The 26881-nt window shown below is 39.0% G+C and overlaps 2 protein-coding genes across 2 annotated transcripts; one reads left to right on the forward strand and one right to left on the reverse strand.

Annotated features, from left to right (window-relative positions):
* Positions 1–3002: 3002 nt before the first annotated feature.
* On the forward strand, positions 3003–11143 carry tsg101a (tumor susceptibility 101a). The gene is made up of 10 exons (XM_083893611.1): positions 3003–3359; positions 4740–4827; positions 4932–4997; positions 5411–5574; positions 5856–5982; positions 6241–6298; positions 6508–6602; positions 7804–8006; positions 8129–8368; positions 9688–11143. Exons 1-10 carry the CDS (start codon positions 3318–3320, stop codon positions 9775–9777), a joined length of 1173 nt encoding a protein of 390 aa, XP_083749737.1. The 5' UTR covers positions 3003–3317; the 3' UTR covers positions 9778–11143.
* Positions 11144–12845: 1702 nt separating this feature from the next.
* On the reverse strand, positions 12846–20572 carry ldha (lactate dehydrogenase A4). The gene is made up of 8 exons (XM_083893514.1): positions 20410–20572; positions 17817–17942; positions 16588–16705; positions 16318–16491; positions 16056–16229; positions 15769–15886; positions 14277–14400; positions 12846–14162 (listed from the first exon to the last, which is right to left on the reverse strand). Exons 2-8 carry the CDS (start codon positions 17940–17942, stop codon positions 13998–14000), a joined length of 999 nt encoding a protein of 332 aa, XP_083749640.1. The 5' UTR covers positions 20410–20572; the 3' UTR covers positions 12846–13997.
* Positions 20573–26881: the final 6309 nt, after the last annotated feature.

A 26881-nucleotide genomic window follows, 5' to 3' on the forward strand; every position in this document is an offset into this window, starting at 1 on the left:
AACAAAAACTAATAAAAACTAGCAAACCCGCTCTTAAAACTAATTTTAAAAACAAAAAGTCAAAACTAAATAAAAACTAAAACTAATGAGAAAGAAGAAGAAAAAAAAAAACGGTAACGCTTTCTTTTACAGTCCCCTAATTACCTGGTATTTAGCTGGTAAATTCATGGTAACACTAAAGTGTTGCTAGGTAATTACCAAGGGTAATAAGATAAGTAAATACAGTGAAACCGTTGCCAAAATACTGGGTAATGCACGGTAATGTACTCGGTAAGTAAAGTAAAACTGTACTGTAAAAGAAAGCCAAGCTTGTTTCCATGTAATTACACACATTTTTAGGGTTAGGTTTGTTAGATTACCCCTTGGGTAAATAGCTAGTAATTAGGGGACTGTAGGTACCTGCTTATTACCAGTTTATAACCCAATAATACACTTACATTTACCATAGTTTTGCCATAGTTTAGCTGTACATACCTTCTTATTAACAGCAGTAATAACACGCTATAATTAACTATATAGTTACCAGGTAAATGCCCAGTATTTTGGCAACAGTTTCACTGTATTTACTTTCTTATTACCATTGGTAATTACCTAGTAACACTTTGGTGTTACCATGAATTTACCAGGTAAATACCTGGTAATTAGGGGACTGTAAAAGAAAGCGTTACCAAAAAAACTATTATAACCTTGATCTGAACATCATGGAGGGTGTCTGGAATTACATGCAGAGATAGCTGGGTTTAAGAAAGCTTACAATCCACTGAAGATCAATGGTTGGGTCTCCAAAATGTTTGGAACAACCTGCACCTGTCGAGTTCCTTCAAAAACGGCACATGCACCTAGAAGAATTGATGCTGGTCTGAAGGCAAAGAGGTTTTTTTTTAGGATTTTCTTCCGTTGGCTCACTCTGCATTTTAGACAACAATTAGACTTTATATTTGTGAAAGCATTCTTACTACACTTCTACTTTTGCACAGTACTGTACATCATGGTGTGGTTTAGCGATTCAACTGCAAAGTGACAACTTTTTCCCCCCCTCCTTTACCAGGACAAGTGTGACCTAGTTAGCCTTCTGCAGGTGATGGCTGCGATGTTCGGAGACTTTCCTCCGCTGTGTATGCAGCCTCATTCAGAGCCTGAACAGGACAAATGTAAGTAACACTCACAACAAGGGAGGACTCTGAAATAACCATGTCGATCCATAATAACACTAAATCTGTGTCCTGGATTATAAATCTATGTTCTGGGTGAGCAGTGTAAATCATTGATTTGATAAGATGTCTGCTTATCTGTGTCACGCCTGATAAAGTGTGAATCTAGGCTCACGTTCACCGCTCTTATAAAGCTAACATTTTGTTACGACTGCTAAAGACTATTCTTCACTGACTAACTCTATGTTTTTAGGTTGGCTACAGTTCCACAGACAAGTCGAGGTGCTTTCACGTGCAGATGGAAGTTCCTACATGTCTCTAAGCAGAGAAGATGGTCAACCTTTCCAGCAGAATAATGAAACCAACTGTTAGTTTTCAATGTAAAGTGGTGATAGTTTGTGTCAATATAGTTTTGGTGTTTGTTGTTAAATGTTTTATCCCATTTACGATTTCGGATGGTATCCATTTATTGTTATGTACAGTACTTCATGTCTATTGTTTCAGTTGAATGAGATCATATTCACCTGGTAAAAACATTGACTGTGTTTTGTGGGAATATTTGGCACATTTACAAAAGGCATTTATAAATGTTTTTTTTCTTTTGTATTTGTGTACATTTTAATGGCTGTGTTCAAAGGTAAGAATTACTTTACAAGCAGCTCATAAAACTGTGCTATTATTCCATTTGCACTTACCGTAAGTGCACATCTTGTGGACTTTTGAGTAGAGAGAGGGAAAGGTTGGGATTTGGGATTGGTACTTGTTTTATTATGAAAATAGAATAAAGCAGAATTGTTGACAACTCTTGTATGCTTCATACATTTGTCCAGCTAATGTCATGTCATCTGTCACCTGAGAGAACACAGTTTCACTTGTTTTTTCACTTAGGCCCAGTTGTTTACTGCAAGCCTGTTGTATTCTTCATTTGGAAACCATTTGCTACCACAATTGCTAGTCTAAAACAAATTTTGTTTTACACTAGCAATTGTCATAACACAGAACTGATTTATCTGGAGTCATTCATAATAGAAAACAATAATTATGATGTTCAGCAGGTGACATATATATTCATATTTAAAGTACGAGTGACCTTTATGACTTTAAATCATTGCAAACAAACAAAAACAGATAAAAAGTGTGATATACACATTCCAAAAAAGTCACACAAAAAAATCACCACCCATTTTCAGTAAATTAATCTTATTCCCACATAAAACATCAAAGCAGTACTCCACATTAATCCAGAGGAATTTAATGTGCAATTGTTTCTGTTCCAGTATTACAGAGCACATTTTAAAACATGTTTTTAACTCATTTATTTTACCAGATATTGTTAGTAAGTCCCCACAATCTCCCAGTTAATGTTTTTTTTAATAATGTCTTACAAGAGGTTTTGGGGCAACCTGTTATATGTCTGAACAATCTGTTATTACATGTTCTGCCATTTAATAAAAACATTTGTTAAATATTATTTTTTCAGAAACCATGCAACAGTCTTGTATTGCAGTTTGTTTCATAACATATTCTTTACCCATTTGATATTTCTGATACATTTAGAACAGTTCAAATAATAAGAGTGAAGATAATAGATGAAGATACTAATAGTACGTAATATCAATATAAATATTAAAATAAATATGTAATAATATTCTTTGAATTCATGAGAAACCCTATACAAGTATGGGAAATTCCAGAAAACTTGCATTTGTGTTTGTGAAATTTTCAAGCTAACAACCAAATCAATCGCACACTTGTTCAAAAAGTATAGTATAATAAATAATAATATCCTTCAGAAGAAATAACACGTCACACGGGGACCGGAAGCTGTCAGCAACACAGCCGGAAATTCCTTGTGTTGTTCATCGGGGTGTTTGTTTGTCGGCCTCTTTCTTCACTGTTTTCGTCTATTTTCCTGTTCTCACTTGGTTTATCGAATTTGGACACATCTCCAACCCAAACACCACTGGTGTTAGACGGAACAGTGTCATATACAAACGCGAATAGTGTCTTAACTGTCGTCGGCCCCTAGTCTGGGCTAACGTTAGCCTAGCATTTAGTGAAGTCCTGCTAGCTAGCGTTAGCTGTCATCCTAGCTGGCCTGAAAAAGACAGCCGGTTACTCACACAAATCCTTGACAAGAACGGTACAGACAAACACACGGAAACAATGGCAGTTGTCAATGAAAATGCCCTGAAGAAAATGCTGAAGGTAAGTCTGCTGTTGATGTTGCTGCTGTTGTGGCAACAATTTGCCAACAATAGCAAGTTAGCTTAAGTTACCGATACTTAACATGGAGCTAATAGCTAAGTGAGGGATTAAGATTTCCTGCAATTGAGAATTACGTAATAAGCGTCCAGTTTCGCCGACAGCAGTGGTTTGTTCATAAATATATACTTTTGTTGTCAGGGCTGGCTAATAATACATAGTAAGCTACTGTACCTTGTATTGTTACAACGTCTGGCTCAACAACTTAGCAAACATGACCAATTTAATGAAACATGTTTCCAAGGTAAAATGTCAGGTTTAAAGTTTTAAAGCATGTTGATTTGCTCTTGTTCGGCCGGTAGTTCACCAAGTACACGATTCAAATAAGAAAACTAGTACGTTGTTGCCTGCAAAATATAATATTTCCTGATGTAGAAAAAAGACGAACAGTTTGTGTTTAATAAAGTGTAAATGTTTCAAGTGTGGTTTGTACAGTTTAAATAGACAATTATTTATAATATACATGTTCTGTGAGTACATACTATGTACTCACGGTTTACAAAGCCTTAAACAAAACTAAGAACATGCTGTGAGATTTTGGACATGGTCAGAACGAGATACAATCGGTCTGGTTCTGTCCCTGACTTTTGACCCTGACAGTACTTTTATCATTTTAATGCAGTGGTGCATTTAAGTAGCTGATATTTTTATTGAAACAGTGAGCAAATTTGGGGGGTTTGTTGAAATTACTACCTTCACTTATTGGGGTTGTGTCAAAATATCAAATTTGGTGATATTTCATCGTCCTTCCTTGTACAATGTGATAATCACAATACCAAGGCTAATATGATATTTTAATTAATAAATTGAGGCACTCTAAAGTAATCAGTCCCTGCCAGTTTCATTTGCTGGGTGTGGCTACTTAATTTCTCCTATTGGTGGTCAAATGAATGAGGGCAACTTGGGTGGGGGTTACCTGTCAAAATAAGAGGGTGTTTACAGCAGGATAATGGCAGTAAACGGTTTGTAAGAGATGCCCCCTCCACATTTAATACATAGACTTTGCACACTTTGTTCTTTATGTTGGGAATAAATAGAGAAATCCTGGACTTGTAACTTTTCACTTTCACTTTTCATTTGATTTACTTCAGTTCAACAGATATTGTGATGTATTGCTATATGATTGTCTTGCAAAGTATTGATTATAACATAATTGTTGTATTGTGATATTATTGGTATCCTGTATCGTATTGTGAGGTACCCTGTAATTCTCTTATTAAATCTAAAACGTTAAAGCTCTTTAAACCTCAGTGTCACCAGGTGTATATTAACTTAATGCACTAATACAAACACATTTCCCTTCTCTTTGTTGGCACTCTCCAGCAATACAAATACAGAGATCTTTCTGTACGCGAGATTACCAATGTCATCTCCCAGTACAAGGACTTGAAGCCAGTTATGGATGCTTATGGTGAGTTAAATGATTGTTTTTTTGTATTTTTATTGTTTATATAATGATGGTATATTTTAAAGGCTATAATTTCCTTGTTGACATGATATCTTCTTGTACTTCAGTGTTTAATGATGGCTCCACAAGAGATCTGATGAGCTTGACTGGGACAGTACCAGTGAGCTACAGAGGTAAATCACGTTTTATTTATTTAGTTGATTTCTCATGTGTTTTCTCCGGGTTCTCCAGCTTCCTCCCACAGTCCACAAACATGCAATATGGGGATTAGGTAAATTGGGCACTCTAAATTGACCGTAGGTGTGAGAGTGAATGGTTGTTTGTCTCTATGTGGCCCAGTCATGAACTGGTGAACTGTCCAGGGTGTACCCCGCCTATCGCCCTTTGTCAGCTGAGATTGGCACAGCAGCATCTGGAGGATAAAGTGGTAGAAAATGGATGGATGGATGGATGGATGGTGATCCCATGTGATTTGAAAAAAAATAATAATAATGATAATAATAAAAATAAACAGTATATGAAAATGCTGTAGAGTGTTAGACTTGGAGTCGCATTTAAATTTTGTGTGTGCTTTTTTTTCCATCAGGCAATGTCTACAACATCCCAGTGTGTCTGTGGTTGCTAGACACATATCCCTTCAACCCCCCCATATGTTTTGTCAAACCTACCAGTGCCATGATGATCAAAACAGGCAAGCACATTGATGCAAATGGAAAGATCTACTTGCCTTATCTACACGAGTGGAAGCATGTAAGTTTGAGATTTTCACATTTTTGAATCATAAATTGTTTTATTAATACCATCACAGTGATTCAGAACGTGTCACAAGGAAAAACTGGTTAAATTGAATAATAATTTAAAAACAACAATGCAAACACTGTTGCAGAGCTTTTGTAATTTAGACTTTCTGAAACAAATATCAGCACAAAGGATTTGTGAACCATACCATAGGTGTGTCTCAATTTTTAAGTCAAACTGATTGATGATTTGCAATTGTTTTAAAACTTTAACCTTCACTGTTTGTCTTTCAGCCTCAGTCAGACCTGTATGGCCTCATTCAGGTGATGATTGTGGTGTTTGGAGAGGAGCCCCCTGTGTTTTCTCGTCCCACTACACAAGCCCCCTACCAATCCTTCCAAGCAACTGGACCCCCAAATCGTGAGTGACACAAGTTTTTATTACAAACTAGGAAATCTTAGTGTCTGAGATTTTGTTGTACAGTGTCAACTGGTTGAACAGCAGGGTCCACAGTCTGCATTTGAAGTCATAACAGAAGTGTTAACTTATTGAGTCAGTTAAAAATGTATACAGCTCATTTCAAGTAATGTACTTTTTTAAATTCAGCACCAGATGGTGCTCACACAAAGCAAAGCAGACCTAATAATTTCTCTCTCTCTCTCTCTGCTCTGATCTCAGCTTCCTACATGCCTGGCATGCCTGCTGTGTCAACCTACGGCGCAAACCCTACCCCTGGGTAAGATGTTTGCCTAGCAGTTCTCAAACCTTCAGAACTCTCAGTCACTTTGTACACTGCATTTCCCACCAAAAAACACTTTTCTTTTGAAGCAGATGTGTGTATTCATTGCTAAAATCCAGGACAGCTGTGTCAGCTACATCTTTTAAGTTTGTCAAAGTAGAAAATAATAAGTGTTAGCTGTTGATTAATAATGCATGCTTTTACAGAGGCTATCCTGGATACCAGTACCCAGGGAGCAACTCTTACACAGCCACTGGAGGTCCTGCACACTACCCCACCCAGACTCCAGTCTCCACAGTTGGTATGTGTTACTTTCACTGTCGAGATCAGTCATCCCCAGAGACTGGGTCAGAATGTACAGAAGGGGTGCCAAGTACATTAGCGGAACGTTTTTCCAGCTTTTTGCTTCAGATTATGATGTCTATATGCTCTGAATCACATTCAAAACATTTTTTTGTGATTCATAAATTAATCAGAAATGCCGGGACTGCCTGATCACAATAACATCACGTGTAACAAAAATGGGCACAAACGCTATGCACAAATTGTGTTTGTAAGACCATGTATTTGTACAACAGCTTCTGTTATATCAAGGTTTACAATAGTGACTTGACTTCTGTGATTGCTATTTAACTTTGACCCAAGACACTTGACCTTCTGACTCAAACTTCAACCTACATATGATATTCTTGGGGTTCATAGACGATATTTAAAGGTCATTACTGTAACTAGATCATCAAGCATTAAAGGTCAAATGGTAGGATGACCCTGCAGAGAAATTAACAGCCCCCACTCAGGCGCGCTCACCCTACACCTCTGAAGCACACGCTGATATATTTAGGACGGGAACAGTAACTGCACACAAAGACAGAATGATCATCATGCGACCAATGATCATCATGCTGGTGGTGGACCAGCGTGGAGGAGGAGTTTAAATGTATCCTATATTTAGCAGAGAAGAAGCAATGGGTTTGCCTGAAAACTACCTGAGATCATAAGGCCTGATCAACTCTGACATTTGTAGCGCTGACGTGCAGACGACACATGAGGTGGTCATGACTCTGAAGACATCCACCACCATCAGTGCACTTTACACTTACATAACCTGGTGTTTAGTAGCTTTTGACACTGGAGTTTATATAAGATAATATTAGAAAGTCTCATTTTACAAATGTGTTTGTAAATGAGAAACATTTCAAAATTATGCAATCCACTAAAAAGCTTTATTCACTACAGTTGAAATGGTCTGTTAAATTCAGAGTTGCAACAATGAAATGAATCTGTTAAAAAATTAACAATTGACCAATAAAGTAATAATCAACTATTTTGATAATTGATTAATCAGTTTGAGAGTGGTTTCTGTTTGTAATATAAGTTATGGCTTCTTAAATGCAGATATTTTCTGTTTACTTCTGTGACTATTGTTACCATTTTGTAGAATAAACATGGAAATATTGATGAGTTGACGAAAAGTTTCTTTTTACTTTTTGCTTTCACATAAGGTCCAAGTCGGGATGGTACCATCGGCGAGGACACCATCCGTGCATCTCTCATTTCAGCAGTCAGTGACAAGCTTCGCTGGAGGATGAAGGAGGAGATGGACAGGGCTCAGGCTGAACTGGATGCTCTGAAGCGAACAGAGGAAGACCTGAAGAAAGGACATCAGAAATTAGAGGAGATGGTCTCAAGACTGGACCAAGAAGTGGTGAGCGAGCCTTCTCTTTTTAAACTTGCATCTGCATATTTTTTGTATGCCTTCTATTTATTATCATCTTTTCCAAAATGAGAAAATAAACTCGGGACCTTATGGTTTTTCCTGTGTCATAGACTGAGGTAGACAGAAATATCGAGCTGCTCAAGAGAAAGGACGACGAGCTGAGCGAGGCTCTGGAGAAGATGGAGAACCAGTCGGAGAACAATGACATTGATGACGTCATCGTGCCAACCGCACCGCTTTACAAACAGATCCTGAACCTGTATGCTGAGGAGAACGCCATTGAGGACACTATCTTCTACCTGGGAGAGGCTCTCCGCAGGGACGTCATAGACCTGGAGGTTTTCCTTAAGGTGACTTCACCTTCAGCACCTGCACAGGAATATAAGAAATTAGACGAAACACAACAACAAATAATTTGGTCAATGCATTTAAATAATCACACACACATAAAAGATACACTCATATAAATACAAAATGTCAGCTTTATCCTCCACCGAAGGGTCGCGGGGGGTGCTGTGCCTATCTCAGCTGACATAGAGTGATAGGCAGGGTACACCCTGACAGTTTGCCAGGCCATCGCAGGACCACATATGGAGACAAACAACCATTCACTCACACTTTTTGTAATAGTTCATTTTTATAAGGTGTTGAAAAGGATATAGCGGCCAAGTCAACTGCATCTGAAAATAAAAGATCACACTTTTTTCAGTCTGGTCTCTAAAATGGCTAAAAAGGTTCTGATCATATACTGCACGTACTACATACTACTACACGGAAGAAAGAATATATTGAATAGTCACCAGGGGGTGATTTTACGTTACAATATAGTACCTTCTCAATGTGGGCGGAGTCATCTCAGCACAGCTGCATGAAACTACTGTGACTTTGTTTTATATGCGACACACATTGACTGGTCACTTGTAATGCAGTTGTTTTCGATGCACTGAATCATGTGTGTGAATCATTAGAATCAGTCATTTAAAAAGATTTGTTCAGTACTTCTCGTACAGACTTCTGTACAAGAGCACAGACTTCATCTGACACATTGAACTGAAACACAACAGCAGGGGTTGTGATGTTTTCGGCAGTGCTGTCGCCAAATACACCAGACGCCTCTGTTAAATGATGAGATTTTGACATTTCCTTTCTAAATGTTGGAGATTAACTCAGTTTTCAGGATTGTTTCATCTTTTTAACTGATCTGCAGTTCAGTATTATTGGCTTTGATTCTTGTACCGCTTCCTGTGACGGCACAATCAGTGCACAGCAGTGTGAGGACGTTACACATAGTATCGTCGGCTCACTTGAAAACTCACCTGAGCAGTTACTAAACAAGTACCAGGTACTATCGCTAATGGAAAAGCAAAGTTATTAGGGCGAGTCAAGCTTGTGGAAACAGAAAATTATATTACCATGTAAATAAAAATTGATGATAAAGCACTGTACATATGAGTGGACAGCAGTGTGATTGACAGCCGGTATTCTTGAATAGGCGCCTGTTTGCAAAACATGGTGCAGACCAAATCCCTAATGTCAAGGCTTCAAAACGGGAGTTCTGATTCTTATGTGTGACGTCACAACCCGTTTCCACTTGGTTCTGATCAGCTGATTAGCCTCTGCATAACCCTTACATTTCTTATTAATGAACTCGGATTCTCTTTCATTGCAGCACGTACGTCTTCTGTCCAGGAAGCAGTTCCAGCTTCGAGCCCTCATGCAGAAAGCCCGCAAGACTGCTGGCCTCAGCGATCTCTATTGAGCTCCACACTGACTGACTGCAAGCTTACATATCTCCTTTCTCTCCTCTACTCCCTTCAATTGTTTTACTCCCTTTTTAATTTCTTCTTGTATTTTGAACTGCTGCTCGTTTTCTTTTTAATCTCTGTGACTAGAAATCTGAGCAGTTGGACCATCTTGTTTACCACAGGAACGTTTCAAACCGAGTGGCCACAGTTGTAGAGTGACAATTTGTTGTTTTGTGAACAAAAAATGTCTTTAAGATTATTATACATCAACAATCATGTCCCAGACACAAAAACATGTGTGACATGTGTGGCCCTTGACGGTGTATATATGGAAGAACACTCTGTTTTGTGTAACAGGTACTGGGGTTGACATGAAAACCTGCACATGCCATACTGGTGAAAGTGAGGTGTTGTGACTGTGTGTAATGAATGCGACATGTGGACTGAGCGTTTGTGGTGTAGCCGGGTTATGAGTTGGTGTGTGGACCTGTGTATGCTGCAGTGCAGGGTGGCCCCACAGGTTCTGTTAACAGCCCCTTTTTTGCCAGACAAAGTAATTTGGTTAGTAAGCACAAATTGTCAGGGGTGAGTAGAGAGAGGGGCTTTGTAGAGAGCCTCATTTGTCCAGAGCTCCACATCCCTCAAAGTGAAAAGGTTAGCCTCTGATATAAATACCCAGGGTAACCTTTTGGGAAGGACAGGAGTTCGGGCTCAGGATTAAATGCTGTGTGAGGTCTGGGTCATATTCAGTGGCCATGAATCTCATTTCATACAGTAGAAGTGTAGATGACTGTGGACCTGAACTGTGTCTCTGTGCTGGTTCAGTCTTTAAATGAGTTGGGTTTTGGTTTCCTGATCACTTTTCTTTCCCCCCTGATCTGTTTGTCTTTACAGCAGCGTGAGTGAGGTGCTTTCATCTTGTGTCCGCTGCTCAGGTTTACCCTCTGACTGCTTTACCCAGCCAGTCACGTACAGTGGTCGTTTAACTCTGTACACTCTCTAATTAATGCTGGTCACAGTCTTGACATACTTGCATTCTAAAAAGTATTACAAAGAAAACGTTTATTTTCTTTTTTTACTTTTCTATTTTCCTTGTGCTGTCCACTTATGTCCAGTTTTCAGCAAAACGTTGTGAGAGTGTTGGAGAGGGGAAAAAAATAAAATAAAGGACTATAGTACTAATCAAAAAAAGTTAACTTATGTAAAGTTTAAAAACAGGTCTCATTTAAATTAGCCTTTTACTAAATGCACTTTGAAATGTATGATAGGTTATCTGCTGTTTTTTTTTTTTTTCTTGTTTCCAAATCAACCACCTGTTCTTTTATATCTGTAGATTTATGTAAATCAGTGCAAATAAAGTAAATCTGATTTAATGGTTAATTTCTCTGACATCATTTCAATTGATAATTGAATTTTCACGTTATTAGATACCCATGACACCTCATGGTGGCAGGTGTGGCAGCTGGTTCTGCATCATGGTGTGTGTTCAGATTGTTGAATAACTTAGTTCTAGTAATGAGTTGTCTGAGTTTCTTTTTCTCTCTTCCTGGCCATTCTCTAGTACACCCTCTCACACCAACAACCATGTCATTTTCAAAATCATTTAAGTCACTTTTCTTGCTGCCATGTGATTGACTGATTGGATAAACTGTATGTTAACAATCAGTTTAACGGGTGAACAGTGAGTGTATTAGAAGTTATTTCCAATCACTTTCATGTTTTGACCCCAATTCCAAACCAATATTTGATGTGATCTAATAGCTTCATTGTCATCAGACACTTTGACTTCATTGCCAGAACAGAATTACTAACTCAGATATACAGGATTCACATCTTTGTGTTAGATGTCAGGTGTGGTTATAATAGTTTTGGATAGTTTTAATTTGGTTTCGGCTTTGTTTCTAAACATTTGTTTAAATTGTTTATTAGAGTTAATTTTTTGTAAATGCTTAGTTTAGTTTTATTCGTTTTAGATTTTTGTAATGTGGAGTTTTTGCCAGGTGCAAGATTCAAAAAGGTCCTTAGTGTCCTTAGTGAATTGAACACTAACCACATTTTTGCTGCAATTGTAGTTAGTAAACATACAATTCAGTTTCAGTTCGTTACTGTTTTTATTTTTTCAACTTTTCAAGTTTTTAGTTATATTTCACTGATCAAAAATGTTTTTTTCTAATTTAGTTCGTCATTTTGTTAGTTTTCGTTAACTATTATAACATTGGATAATGGTGCTTCTTCCATTTTATATGTTTTTTTTTCATAAAATACTACAATGGTTAATTGTCCCTGATCAAACTCAATCATTCTTGTTTAGTATAGAGTTAAAGGGGTCGTATTATACCCTATTTCTCCAGGTAAAACGTTCCCTGGTGTCCTAATGAACATGTCTGTGACAAAATACCATAAGAATATAGCACCACAGCAGTTCAATCACCCTGCCAAAACAGTTTTGTTCAGAACGCTTGGTTTAGTAGTATCTCTAGGTCCACCTTTAAAAAAAAAAAAAAAAAAAGTAAAATGAAACTTCAGTGACAGGAAATGACATCAGCCACAGAGGCTACTGGGAGCTAATAGCAGTTAACATTTGGTTAAGTGATCATTTGCAGGCTCTAGCAGCCATTTTGCCGTCATATATAACATGTATCCACTGGACAGATAAATCCTCTGAAGGCTGGAAGTTTGTGTAGAACTCTGTGCTGCACTGTGGAGCCAAGAATAGAACTTTTCGCGGACTTTGGCTTTTCGGATACCGTTGTCCTCGTCAGCACTCTCGAGTGTTTTATGGACAAAGCGGAGCTCAACGAAAGAACAATTCCAGGAATTTAGCGCATTGTGATGTCCCAATGAGCGCCGGAGTCAACATTGCATGTTTTATCTCCTGTACTTAGACTGAAGAGGACCACAAAAACATATTTTTTCACACTGGGAGTCCCAAATAAAAGGATTTAAATTATTAAAAAGTTGATATGTCCCTGTTAAATTTTCAGTAGTGACCATATTTCATTCCCATGAGCACTGTGAAAACAAACGCCTTTTACTCGGCGGAATAAAACACAGAATCAAACACAACAAGGAACAAGACTGGTATCATCATCATCTTGGCAGATTTATTTGATGTCATATCCAGCTGCCATGACAGTGAGTCCATAACTGATTCATCAACCATATCTAATGTTGTAACATTAACACATGAATAGATCTCAACAGCAGTAATGGTTATAAATATTCTCATTCATTTCTGTTACTGGTTTTAATATCTTAAAATAGGAGTTCTTGAATAAATATAAATCTTTTTGAGGGAATTTATTGTGTGCGCAAAAAAAAAAAAAAAACACCTTCAAGATTGTTACCCTCCGTTTATATTCCTAAGCTAAGCTTGAGGTTATTTTCCTAGTTGACCCTTTCCGTTGGCTCTCTGTTATCTCTATGCTGGATTTAACCGTGGCAAGTCACCGTCTTAGCACCACCTTAAAATCTCTCAGCTGTGACTGTTCTTGTCTTCAGCTTTCCCTTTCAATATCTGTTTCTTTTTTTTCTATCAGTGCACTTGTGGTTTGGTTGTGTTAAAAAAAAAAAAAAAAGGCTTCGGTGCCAACAAGTTCACTGCTTTTCTCGATACGTTGGTATCACAGGAGTTTTGGCCCAGTGATGAACAGCGATGCCGCCACGACTCGAGATCACAAGTCTTCCTCATAGAGAATGGAATGTCTCCATTTGACTCCAAATAATAATAATACTAATAAAAAAAATAATAATAAGCAGAGATAACGGCGTGGATGAAAAACCAACTGGTAACAATCAGAACATGCCATACATACCAACTAGAACAAGGAGTGCACAGAAGTAACAGCAACAGTACATAATTACATACAGTACATAGAATACATAGTATAACACATTTAATGCGCAAAGGCCTTACATTTGATGTATAGACGCACAACAAAGTCAGTAGATACTCTCTCTATGAAAGAGTCCAGATGCTAAAGATGTGAGACATATGTTGGTTATTGACTAATAAGACCGAGGAAAGCAGGTGGGAAATGATAACCCTTGTGTCAACATCTGAAACTAAAAATCTAGCTTCCGTCGATCTTGGGCACAGACACTCAGCCTTTTTTTAGATACTCGTAGGTCTAATTTGTCCATTGCAGTGGGGGACACACACAGGAGGTACAGCAGGCTGGAGGGGAGGCGGTGACCGAACAGTGCTTGGTGTGGTTTCAGTGCTGATGCGTCCTCACATGGTGAGGTCCTTCTGTACGCCCCACAGGGTCTCGGCGCTCTTCACCAGCTGCTTCTGCTCGTCGGGCTTCAGTGTCATGTTTACGACATCCGTCAGGCCGCTGTTGCCCAGGACGCAAGGGATGCTCAGGAAGACCTCATCCTTCACGCCGTACATGCCCTAACAGACAGGAGAGGAGGACGAGGTCAGCAGGGCAAACGCGTCGCTCGTTCGGTGCTAAATGTGCAATTGGTGTTAAGTGTTCAACGGTGAGATGTTGTGACGGGACCTCACCTGGACCAGTGTGGACACGGGGTGCACTTTGCGCATGTTCTTCACGATGCTTTCCACCAGATTAGCCACAGACATGCCAATGGCCCAGGAAGTGTAGCCCTTCAGCTTGATGACCTCATAGGCTCTGCAGTTCAGCACAATCAGAGAAAATACTCAACAAAGAGAACTGCAATACTCCTGTATTGAAGTGAAAAAAAAATATGATTTCATCCTAAAAATCCTGCCTTTTGACTTTAATTGATATTTAAGTTGTGCACTGGTGACATGTACATGAACATTAAAGGTAATATATCCTATTTCTCCAAGTTAACCTAGTTCCCTGGTGTCCTAATGAACATGTATGTGACATGCTTTGGTCAAAATATCATAAGGATGAAGCACCACAGCACTTCAATCACCCTGCCAAAACAGTTCAGAACGCTCGGTTTAGTAGTATCTCTTTAAGAAAAAAAAAAAAAGTTAAACGAAACTTAAGGGACAGGAAATTACATCAGCCACAGAGGCTACTGGGAGCTAACAGCAGTTAGCATTTGGAAAAGTGATCATTTGCAGACTTTAGCAGCCATTTTGCCGTCATATATAACATGTATCCACTGGACAGATAAATCCTCTGAGGCTGGAAGTTTGTGTAGAACTCTGTGCTGCACTGTGGAGCCAAGAATAGAACTTTTCGTGGACTTCGCAGACTGTTTTATGGACAAGGCAGAGCTCTGCGAGACAACAATTCCAGGAATTCAGCGCATTGTGACGTCCAATGAGCGCGGATGTCAACGTCGCATGTTTTATCACCTGTACTTAGACTGAGGAGGACCACAAAAACATGAGTGAGTCATCTTTTTTCACACTTTGGCGACTGGTCGGGCCTCCAGAGTATTTAAATTAGGATTTAAATTATTAAAAGGTTGATTTTGCATAACATGGGACCTATAAGACCGACTAAGGCAAGGAGGAATTACAACAAGTAATCCAGCGATAGTAAAGACAGCATAACCAAAAAAATCAATACAACTTAAAACTCTGGAAAGTACAAAAATGTATTTCCCAAAATAATTATATAAGTACTATCCTTTTACTTCTTTTCTTTTGGGAGGTACATTGTTCACATTAGACATGGACGCCACTGAGCTCCCTGACAACCTGGTAAACCACGAGCTTAAGAACAGAGTGTGGCTTTTATTAAACCTATGATATCACAGTACTACCCAGTGTAACACGCCTCTGCTTGCCTTTGGCTCATTGCCATGGATCACATTCCTCACCAAGGACAGGCCGCTCCACTGATTACAGTAGTGGCAGGTGGGATTTGTGACCACAACACTAACCGTTGATATTTATCGCTGCTGTGAACTTGGGCCATTGAACCCTAAAGATGTGTTCCGCCATGTTTATGGCTGCAACCTTTGTGCTGGACACAAGGCTAGAGTGTGAGAAAGTTTTGCAGAGGAGTTCAGGGAGTACATTGGTGGTTTACTGAAAAAGGAAATGCACTCACCCATCAACAACGCTCTTATGAACCGCTTTCCAGTTCTCAGTGTCGCCCTCTGCCCCGATATGTGGGTTGAGGCTCTGCAGAGAAACTCCAGCAACGTTCACGCCACTCCACACAGGCACTAAGAGAAACAGATATAAAATAAATAATCATTCCATCACTCTTGATTACATTTATAAACACAAAGGCATTAAAAATGTGAATGAGTATTCAAAGAAGACTCAAAAGAGACCAACCAGTGGTACAGCAGAAGATAAGCGGAGGGGTTATTTATAGTTGGAGCTACATACCACTGGAGTCTCCGTGCTCTCCGACGATCCAGGCATGGCAGCTTGAAGGGTGGATGCTGAGCCTCTCTCCCATGAGGTGGCGGAAACGGGCAGAGTCCAGGTTGGTGCCGGAGCCAATGACGCGGTGACGGGGGAGGCCGCTCAGCTTCCACGCCACGTAGGTCAGGATGTCCACTGAGAGGAATGAAGAACGAGGAGAAGTGAGCCTTTAAAATCAGTTTCATACGACTTCAACCTCCACATTTCCATTCCACAGTCTGACCTGGGTTAGAGACCACCATCAGGATGCAGTTGGGGCTGTACTTGACGATGTTGGGGATGATGAACTTGAAGATGTTGACGTTGCGCTGCACCAAGTTGAGGCGGCTCTCGCCCTCCTGCTGACGAGCACCAGCAGTCACAACCACCACCTTGGAGTTGGCCGACACACTGTAGTCTGAAACAAAATAAATACATAAATATTGTTCACATTCAGCAGAAGAATAACAGTTTCTGTTCAGGCCATTCAGCTATGTTTTTGTGCACTCCTCACCTTTGCCGGCCACAATCTTGTGTGTCTTGAGGAAGAGGGATCCATGTTGCAAGTCCATGGCCTCACCCTTCAGTTTGTCTTCCATGACGTCGACCAGAGCCAGCTCGTCACACAAGTCCTGATGACACACATTTACACACGACAGGTCATTCTGAGAGCTCAGCACTGACAGACAGCAAATCTGTGCTTTAGGAACATTTGTAATGAAAATACTACTTTAGAATAATGTCTTTAATATTTGAATACTATAGTCTTTAAGAAGGAGAAACAAATTGATGTATAATTGTAAAATAACACAAAAGTCTGAGGGGTTGTTTTTCTGGCCACATTTCCCTGCCTGATTGTTTAGCAGCAGAGGAATTGGACTACAGTTCTTCTTCTGTGCTACAGAATGTGCATTCTGCATCACATGAGGCTTAAAACACCCACATGAGGGCAAACATTCAGTGTCTGAGATATAATTCTGAAATGTTACACACATAATCCACCATAACAGCAAAAGTGTGTCAATTGTCACCTAGATTTATTTGATTAAGTTTATTTTTAAAGATGGGAGAGGGACTTCTTAACAACCGGGCCTACATTTCACTACAAGTTGCAAAGCTGTAGCAAATACAAATTCCTTTTTTTTTTTTTAAATGAATTTTCAAACTTTTCCGAAAGTTTTAGATGGTTGCTGTAGAGTCACCATGAGGACTATCGTCTTGTGTTTTCAGCTGAGGACGTCTGCTTTGGGACTGGACCTACACAGAGTGCACAGTTTGATTTATTTACACATGGGAAGATGGAATTCCTTGCTGCCTGGTCCCTAAAGACTTTGCTTGTTATTCCTCACTTTAAGATTCTGATACAAGAATGAAGAAAAACCAAACGAACGAACAAACGATCATGGTTTGTTTTAGTTCTCAGCTAAGGCAAAAGCTGCATTTTAACTGGAGGACAACATGAGGGGAAGTGAACGTTTCCTCGTCTTGATCTGTATTACTAAGTAATATTCAGACTTGCTTTTCCCACAAATGTCACTTTAACCCTTTGAGATCAAACCTTTACTGCCCCGAAAGTGGAATATTTTTGCATTACCTTATGACTGTGGATTTAGCCACATGTTGCCTTTTGTTTATTGAACTAAATACTGCAATAACTGTGCAACTACAGTTCAACTTTCATCTTCCTTTTTTCCCTTTTGCTACACCGCATATTTACATAACCAAAACCTCTCTGTGTCTCACCTGGAGGAGAATGCTGATGGCGGAGGCCATGCCCACCATGCCTACACCCACCACCGTCACCTTGTTCCTGCTCCCAACATGCTCCTCCTTCATCACAGTACCAATCAGCTTCTCCTTGGTGGACATCTGTTGAACGTGGAAAGACACAGGGAGACAGTGAGTGACACAGCAGGTCAAATAGCTGGACATTGGGGAAAGGAAGAGAACATAGCAAAAAAAAAAGAAAAAGAAAATGGCAGATAAAAGGGGAGGGGGAGAGGGGAGAACAAAGAGCTGCTGTGTCTGGCAGGTAGCAGCAGGCCTTCACAGCTGTGGATGTGACTGCTTTCCTCCAGCTGATGGAGTCCAGCTTGAATTTCCCCTTTTCTTTCAACAGCCGTACACAAATGAATCTTCACCTTTTCACCCCCCCATCGACTAAAAACCAAACTTTACATCAACCACAGGTTTCCTGTTTTAGCACTTCTCCGTCTGCTACGCCCATAAATGGTCCACAGATGACACATGCTCTACTCTCTCTAGGTATCCATGGTAACCACTCTCGGGGAAAGTACTGCAGGCTGCTGCGTACGTGCAGGGAAGACCATGAGTGTACCGACGACTACTACTCTGCAGTGGCTGTGTGCTCGCCGGGCTTCACAAGCGTGATTATGTGATTTCTCTCGTAGGTGCTGGTCACATGGCGAACGTGACATCTGATAGATGGTAATAATACCTTCTCAGGGAGGGGGGGGGGGGATACTTAAGACCTCACTTAATCATGAGGCTGCACACAATAATAAGACGGTTATATCCCTTTATCCAATTATCTGTCCCTCAGAAGTGCACAACATTCTATAATCCTGAGGTATCCTGTGTTTGTTCTACACACACAAGAGAAACAGTTTATTACTTTAGAGTAAACAGAGGCTTTTCCACTCTGGAGAGACTTCCTTTTTTTATTTTTGCAACATGCCGTAAAAACTTCCTGGTAGCACACCTGAATGAGGATGACAGTAAGAACATTCTATAATCCTGAGGTATCCTGTGTTTGTTCTACACACACAAGAGAAACAGTTTATTACTTTACAGTAAACAGAGGCTTTTCCACTCTGGAGAGACTTCCTTTTTTTATTTTTGCAACATGCCGTAAAAACTTCCTGGTAGCACACCTGAATGAGGATGACAGTAAGGATTGGGGCTAAGAATTTAATGCAATATGGTTGGAAAGAGAGAACGACATGGGTGTTTATGTCAAAGATTTAATTATACAGATTTCTGGGAATAAAGACTACTTTGTGAATCCTGTACTGCCATAATTCCCCAAATACAACTATGTCATTTACTTTCGATCAACCTAGTCGGGCTGAGCTCTGACAGGGAATCAGGTCTGTTATATGTTGCAGGCGACTGCTAAAATTTCAGATGCAATCAAACAATCTTTGAATTGCAAAGGCCGGAGGAATTTAACAGCAGCAAAGCCGAACTTTATTATTCCCACCGTGCAGTAGGAAGGCTCAACAAGTTTTAGTTTACACTTCACAGGCTGAAACAGACAAATAGTCCTGCAAACAGCCCTGGACCCTTAGCACTAGTTGGAAATAATACTTTGGGTGTTTCACCTAATCATCGGGTAATGGCCACTTTTGTAAATATATAGCAGTCTGTACATATATATACACATATATATATATATATATATATATATATATATATATATATATATATATATATATATATATATATATATATATATATATATGTGTGTGTGTGCATTTGAGTAGTGTGATTCCTAAAAGGCAGCAGCCATTTTGTTTTTTTAAATATGTAATTTGGTAAAGACTTGTTGAGTAGGTCTGTGAAACAGTTTTTTTCAATTTTATTTTAACTATTTTATTAGTTAATTTAATCATTTTGAGGGGGGTTGGGGTGCCCCCCCCTTTTTTCCCCCCCACCTGAGCCCCTGAAATTTCTGAGTACGTCCATTAACATTCATCCAGTCAGACATATATCCTGTAGGTCTATCAATGAGGGGAAAGGGAGTACAGTTAGATAAAGTAGTAAATCACCAGTGGGTCATCGGGAGGTTAAAGTGAACACTAATCATGAGCAGTATTAACAAACACAGACTATGGTATGTGTGTGTGTGTGTGTGTATACAGAGCATTTCCTGTTCAAACTCAAGGCCTTTACTGTGCAGCACGTATCGCCACAGGCAATGATGCAACCACCTCATATCAAACCCACCATCAGATCGAGCCATATTATATAATAGAACACATTATATAGCGCTCAAATCACACTGGAACCACTACATGTATATCAATAAAATATACAGACAATTTACACTGACAGGCCTTCATCACTCTGCTTCACCTAACCCTGTTTTATATAAAACATGCCATCATTGCACCAAAAGTAATCGCTTCAAAAACAAACTACACCAGCAACAGGAAGAGAAATGTTCATCCAATCAATCGCAGTGATGATAAAGGAACTCCCCTTCACGTAAAGTGCGCAGCAGGTTGGTGAATCCCGAGCTTCATCTGCTTTTCACAAGCATTAAACGACGTAGAGAGAGAAAATGGCGGCACATCATTTTTTTTTTCTTTACCTTTAGGCGTGAGTTAAAAGTGTGTTAAGTGAAGCTGTGGAGTGCTGTTCGGCGGCTCTTCTTCTTCTTCTTCTCCCTCAGTGCAGCTTTTTATTGCGCAGAATTGCAGCAGCGGCTGCGGAAAAGAGGACAGCCCCGCTATTTAAAGACAGCCTCCACCGTGGACGTGACGTCACCGCATTCATAATATGGAAGGGGCGGAGTCGAGGCGGCGGAGGAGCCGTGTTCTCGGTCACGTCCCCACGACAGGATGCGGCGGTGAGTCGGTGTGTTCTTCTTGTCTAACCGTCTAACACGAGCTCGTTCAACTCAAGGGAGTTTGTAGTCATTCCACCGTCGAACTACAGACACTTTTACGACACATTTGTCCGAGAACAGCGGTGTTACCACGGTGACCGCGCTGTGTGTGCCCACTGCACTCAACCATCAATAACAGAGGAGAGGAAACGATGGAGCTGACACCCTGTGTGTGTGTGTGTGTGTGTGTGTGTGTGTGTGTGTGTGTGTGTGTGTGTGTGTGTGTGTGTGTACGATCCATTATACACAGAGATGGAGAGTGTACTCTGTGTACATTCACTGCACTTATCCAATGATTTATTCACTTCTCTTGTATATGCTCCATATAAACATGTCTATCAGCCAGGACACAATCACATCTATAGTACACCATTATTTAGACTTAATACTAAATATTATTATATGAAACAGAAACAACATCTAGACCAAACTCAAATGACCTGGGGGACAATGCGCATCTATTGTGGTCAAGAGGGGGTAAAAAAAACAAAAAAAAAACAACAACTGTTCACAATATTGCATCATGATATCACACGTATACTTAATAATACTATTTATGATGCAAAATTAATGTCTTTATATCAAAAACAGACATGTATGTATTTATTTATTTATGTATTACCTAAATAATAGTGTGGACAACTGTAATTAAAATTAATTCAAAAACATTTAATAATGGGATAATTATGACCAAATGTCTCATTATTACTGTTATAAAAAAAAGAAATTGCTAGCAAAAATATATTATATTCTATCACGTCGCTGGCAGCTGTGCCTCAGCGACACACTGTGTTTAAAAGACGCTGAGGTCGTGGGCCATGTTTTTTTTATTATAAGATGATATGAAGTGGGGGGGCCGCATGCAATCGATTGGGGGGGCCGCATGTGGTCCCCGGGCCGCCAGTTTGAGACCCCTGATCTAGACATTTTGCTTTAATGTGCTAATTTTTTTGCACTAAATTTGAGATACTATACTATACTATAATACTTAACAATATCAAAACACTATAGATAGATATATAAAAACAATCAAAAAAAGTTATATTTATTGAGCAAAGTAAGCAGTTATTACACTAAATAACAGCTCCTATACTATAAAAATAAAACAAAACGTGTTCTATGCACAAATATGGACAATATCTCATGAATATGCACTGAAATAATAATATACATATATATAGTAAATAAAATATAAATGATTCATCTCCACGTGGCTGCTGATGTAAGTCTGAAACATTTAGTTTTAGGGCACATAAACTATTGCGGACGTTGCGTCATGAGAAAATGGTGATCCTCCAGACAGAAGAATGAATTGCATTTTTTATGCGCCATCTACTGTTTGATTTGAGGTATTACAACACAGCCAAGTTGGCATTCAACAGGCAGCGCCTTTTCTTTGAGTTTCATATCTGATCCGTTTTCTCATCGTGACATAAATGACTCACGTTACGAAAGGATGGAGGAATTGCATAATAGTTGCAACATAACATTTGCGTGTCTGACATTGTTCGGGAACAGTCTTTTGTTCCACGCAGGGACCAACACTTCATGCTCCCTTACAATAACCAGTCCTAGATAAACAACAGAAAACTGTTTACACAATGTGATTTTTGTCTCTCCCCCTTTGCAGACACCTGTGAGCTAATATGAAGTGGAGCACATTCAGTTGTGCTTTACGTTATCAGGGCTCTGCCTGTGAATATGGAGTTTGGACAAAGACAGACAGCCTCTGGTCCAGACTGGCCGCACTAGAACTACATAAGGTGGTACTTTTAAATCTCTATTAGATTTGGATAATTCATATCACATTGAAACATCTGTGTGAAATCAAGAACATCCATCCATCATCTACCACTTTATCCTCCACCGGAGGGTCACGGGGGGTGCTGTGGACAGTTCCCCAGTCCATCGCAAGGCCACATATAGAGAGAAACAACCATTCACTCTCATATAAATCAGTTCATGAACCAAGACATCTTATATGTGGGGTACCTCAGGGTTCTATCTTGGGCCCAGTACTCTTTTATATTTGCTTCCTTTGAGGCAGATAATTAGCAAGGACAGTGACGCGTTTTAGCAACTTTATGCTGAAGATATCCAGCTGTACTGTTCTTTTAAGAGTTCCACATCTTTCATTAGCTAACTGCTTGTCCAACATCAATCAGTGGTGATAGTTACAACTTACAACTGAACTGAACCTCTGTGTTATTCTATTATCTGGCTTGTCCTTTGAGCAACATTCTAAACAGTTAATAAAAAACAATTTCTTCTGTCTTCGTAACATTTCTAAATTGAAACCCCTTGTGTCTGAGGTTGAATAGGAGATGATAGTTCATGCTTTTACATCCTGTTACTATTGTAACAGTCTTTTTTACCTGTTTAAATAAGAAGGCACTTGACCCCATTCTGCTGCAAGGCTTTTACATTGAACTCACAAAAGGGCTCATATCATGCCTGTTTTTGCCTCCCTTAGCCTTAACTGGTTACCAGTGTATTTTAGAAACATTTCAAAATCTTGAGCCAAGCTTTTTAGAGAGTTGCACAGTTAAACTCCTCCTTACAGTCTGAGGTCAGCAGGTCACATGTTATTTGTGGTCCCAAAAACCCATTTCAAGACGCAAGGCGATCGCTCCTTTGAAGCAGAAGCACCTAGACTATGGAAAGCTCTCCATTTTTCCCTTTTAAAAAGCAGTTAAAAGCTTTTCTTTTAGCTATAGGGTTCTTATTGTTTCATTCTTTTTTATTGTGTTTTTCTTGTTTTTATGTTTGAACAAACCTAGGTTTTTACCCTGTCAGTATTTAATGTATTTTACTTGTATTGCCCTGTGAAGCACTTTGTGATTCCATATCTGTGAAAGGTACTCTGTGATCACATTGAACAATATATGCATATTGCACAAAAAATCTAAGTAAATCTGAGACGGAAACAAAACAAAGACAAATAGGACACAAATAAATAAAACTCCTCCCTCACAAGGTCACACCAAACAGACTCTGCTGTCTGGATAAAAAAAATTGCAAATGAATGAATAAATAGAATGGTTAATATTGACATCATAAGCAAAACATAAGAAAAATCAATGAAACAAAGATAAAAGTGGAAACATAAACCTGGATTAAAGTCTTCTTTTTTCAGTGTATCTCCTGGTGTGTTTTTGAACATCTTCATCTTGGAGTTGATTCCTGTTTGATCTAGCGTAGAAAACCTTTTAGCAACATTTGCCTTGTGATGTGAAGTGATCTGATATTTGTTAAACTAACACTAGCACATTTCCTCATGCTGCTGGAGGAAAGTGGTCTGGACAGGAGACATCGCCCAGTTTGAAATGGATTCACAGATCTTGCTTAATCTCAACAAAAATAGCAACATGTGTTGTGAGAACACATGACAAGACAGTGCAGAATCAAGCTGTATTCACCAAAATCCTAACTCTTTCATACATGTGTATATTTACTGTATATAAAGAATTTTACATACATACTATATGTCTGCTATGTGACAGATTTCTGTATTTCCTCTTTGTCCATGTGCTGCTTTTGTTGTTTCAAAGTAAATAAGATTGAGTTGGAAAAATTTGTAGACGTTCTTGGACGTGTGATCAGGATCATGGATGAATATTTTTCCTAATGGGTTTCAGATAATCTAATCTGATCAAACCACACCCAAGCTGTTCATCTGAGCATACAAATTGACTTTTAATCTCTTTAGTAGCTTAAGTTAATATCGAATAGCAACTTTACACTAAATGTATTTTTTAGATTGAATAAATCTAATATATGGTCACTTTTCATTAATTAATTTTTGTATTGATAATTATTGTTTATTATAATTAAATGTTTTAACAATTTTCTTTTTAGAAATAAACTGAATCCTGATCCATAGCTGACCACCAACATCTATTACATTTCTTCCTTGGATCATCTTTGACTTAGATTTATTAGTTCTACGTTTTAGAATTCAACAATAAAAAAACACATGTGTAGAAGGTGAATTAAGCCCTAATATAATTTGAATACGAGCAGTGAGAGAACAACAAAAAAGAGAGGTGGAAGGGGAAATATAGCCTTCACAGGAGGAGACTATTGGACAAGAGTAGGAAAAAGCTTGTCTGTGGTTGATGAAGCAAATGAGGGGAAAGAAACACGAAGCAAATGAGGGGAAAGAAACGGTAGATGGATGAAGAAGTCTGACAATTTGGTCAATATGCACAAGAGCCAAGAATACAGGCTGAGCCAAAAGACGAGTTGAGGAAGAACTGTTATGTGTTTTTTCTTTCTGCAGTACATAATAATAGAGTGACAAGATTTTTGATATGGCGGAGAAAAAAACGAAAAAAGTGACCAATTACTCGATAAAGTTGTGACTACGAAAGAGAGAGGAATCCACATTTTTGTACAAGAGAAGGTGCTCACATGGCAAAGTGACAGAAAGAAAACGAGGAGAACATGGTTGCAACGCTTTAGTAGTAATTTAATGATACCGGAGACAAAGACAGTGCTGAAGAGTAAACTGAGCAGGTAACAGATGCAGAACTAACCCTAACCCCGACAGGTTGTTTCTTAAAGAACAAAAAATAAAGGGCAGATGTAGTGTAGAGAAACCTGTGTTCGCTGTGGTGAACAACAGAAAAAAGAGTCTGATCCACCAGTCTTTGTTCAGTGTGACCTTCCAAAGGTGATAGAGAGTCACTTCTATGACATCACCTCACTTGTCCTGTGTAGTTCTCATTCAAGAGAAATGTGCTGAGTGAAATACATCCACACACTGATCTCTGTTATTTTGCAGTAATAATATTGCTGGTTTAGGGACGGTATGAGCACACATTAATATAATATTACTTTGGAAACATTAAATCTGGTCAAAATCTGTAGTATTTTGCCTAAAGCTATAATGATTTATTTTTTTTAAACAAAAAAAAAAGAAGTAATTATTCTTCCTCACCTACACGCCTTCAGATTTCTGTAATTGACACATTCAACATGAGGGTGAGTGTGCCATCTTCTGGACATTGCATGGTATTGCAATACTTACACTACATTGATTACATGATTATTTTGCCTCTAAGATGTACATTTGTGGGGAAAATTCCACTTGACACAGCAGCATAGAAGATAAATCAAAATGTAAATAGAAACTCAACAGGAGATTTTTTTTTATTTAAATTTTTTTTAAGAATACATTGTATTGCTGCTGGACAATGTGAATTTCTCACATGGGGGACCAATAAAGTATGTATCTATCTATCCCTCTTTCCATTTAGACTTACTGTATAAAACCATTTGTGACCCGCCACGGCTAAAGCAGCAACAGGTCGGCCCAGCCGAGTAAACAAAGAAAAATATATTTTTTTCTAAAATGAGGTATTTTCGTTTTTTTGTGGCTGTACTTCATGAAGACAGAGGCTTCTGGTCATGCTATGCGAGCGTTTGCGTTAGCATTTAAGGTAGCAAACTTTATGCTAACGCGTTAGTAGTTAGCAGACAAATGGATGTTATTATTTAGTGACTGAAAGAGAGCAGAGAGAGGACATGCAAATAACTGGACACCTCGAGGAGAACAGACACAGTAATAACTTCTCAGATGATACTATGCCAGCACCCAGAGCCTCTTATTAACCTTCTATCTTCTTATGGGGTGAGTTGTCATTAACGTCTGTAAGCTAGCCAGCTTTGGCTAGCTCAGTTTAGTTGTTTTAAAATGCAAATGCTACGCACATGGAAACTTGTGTTCATCAGATGATCGTATTATAAGCTGTAAAGGGAGTATGTGAGCATCTGCTATTAATATGAATAACAAACCAACCTGATGTGTTTGAATAATGTGTTACTGACACAGCTTTGTGTATGAAGTATTTCATTTTATTCGTGTGCTTGTGGAAAGGCAGCACACTATTGACCTTATTAAGTTTCCCTATTCCTGTCTGCCTTGCCACGCATCATCAGGATCATGCCATGGGGTTGTTTGGGCTTACAAATAACAGGGATGTACATTTCACAGCCATGGAAGTAGTGCTCTAAGTAGACCACACACACACACACACACACACACACACACACACACACACACACACACACACACACACACACACACACACACACACACACACACACTCTCCACTCTCCATGTGCAATATACTGTTAATTTTTCATTGCTGTAATATACTGTATATATTTT

The sequence above is a fragment of the Microchirus variegatus genome (genome assembly GCF_963457635.1).
Source record: "Microchirus variegatus genome assembly, chromosome: 8".
Classification (NCBI taxonomy): Eukaryota; Metazoa; Chordata; class Actinopteri; order Pleuronectiformes; family Soleidae; genus Microchirus; species Microchirus variegatus.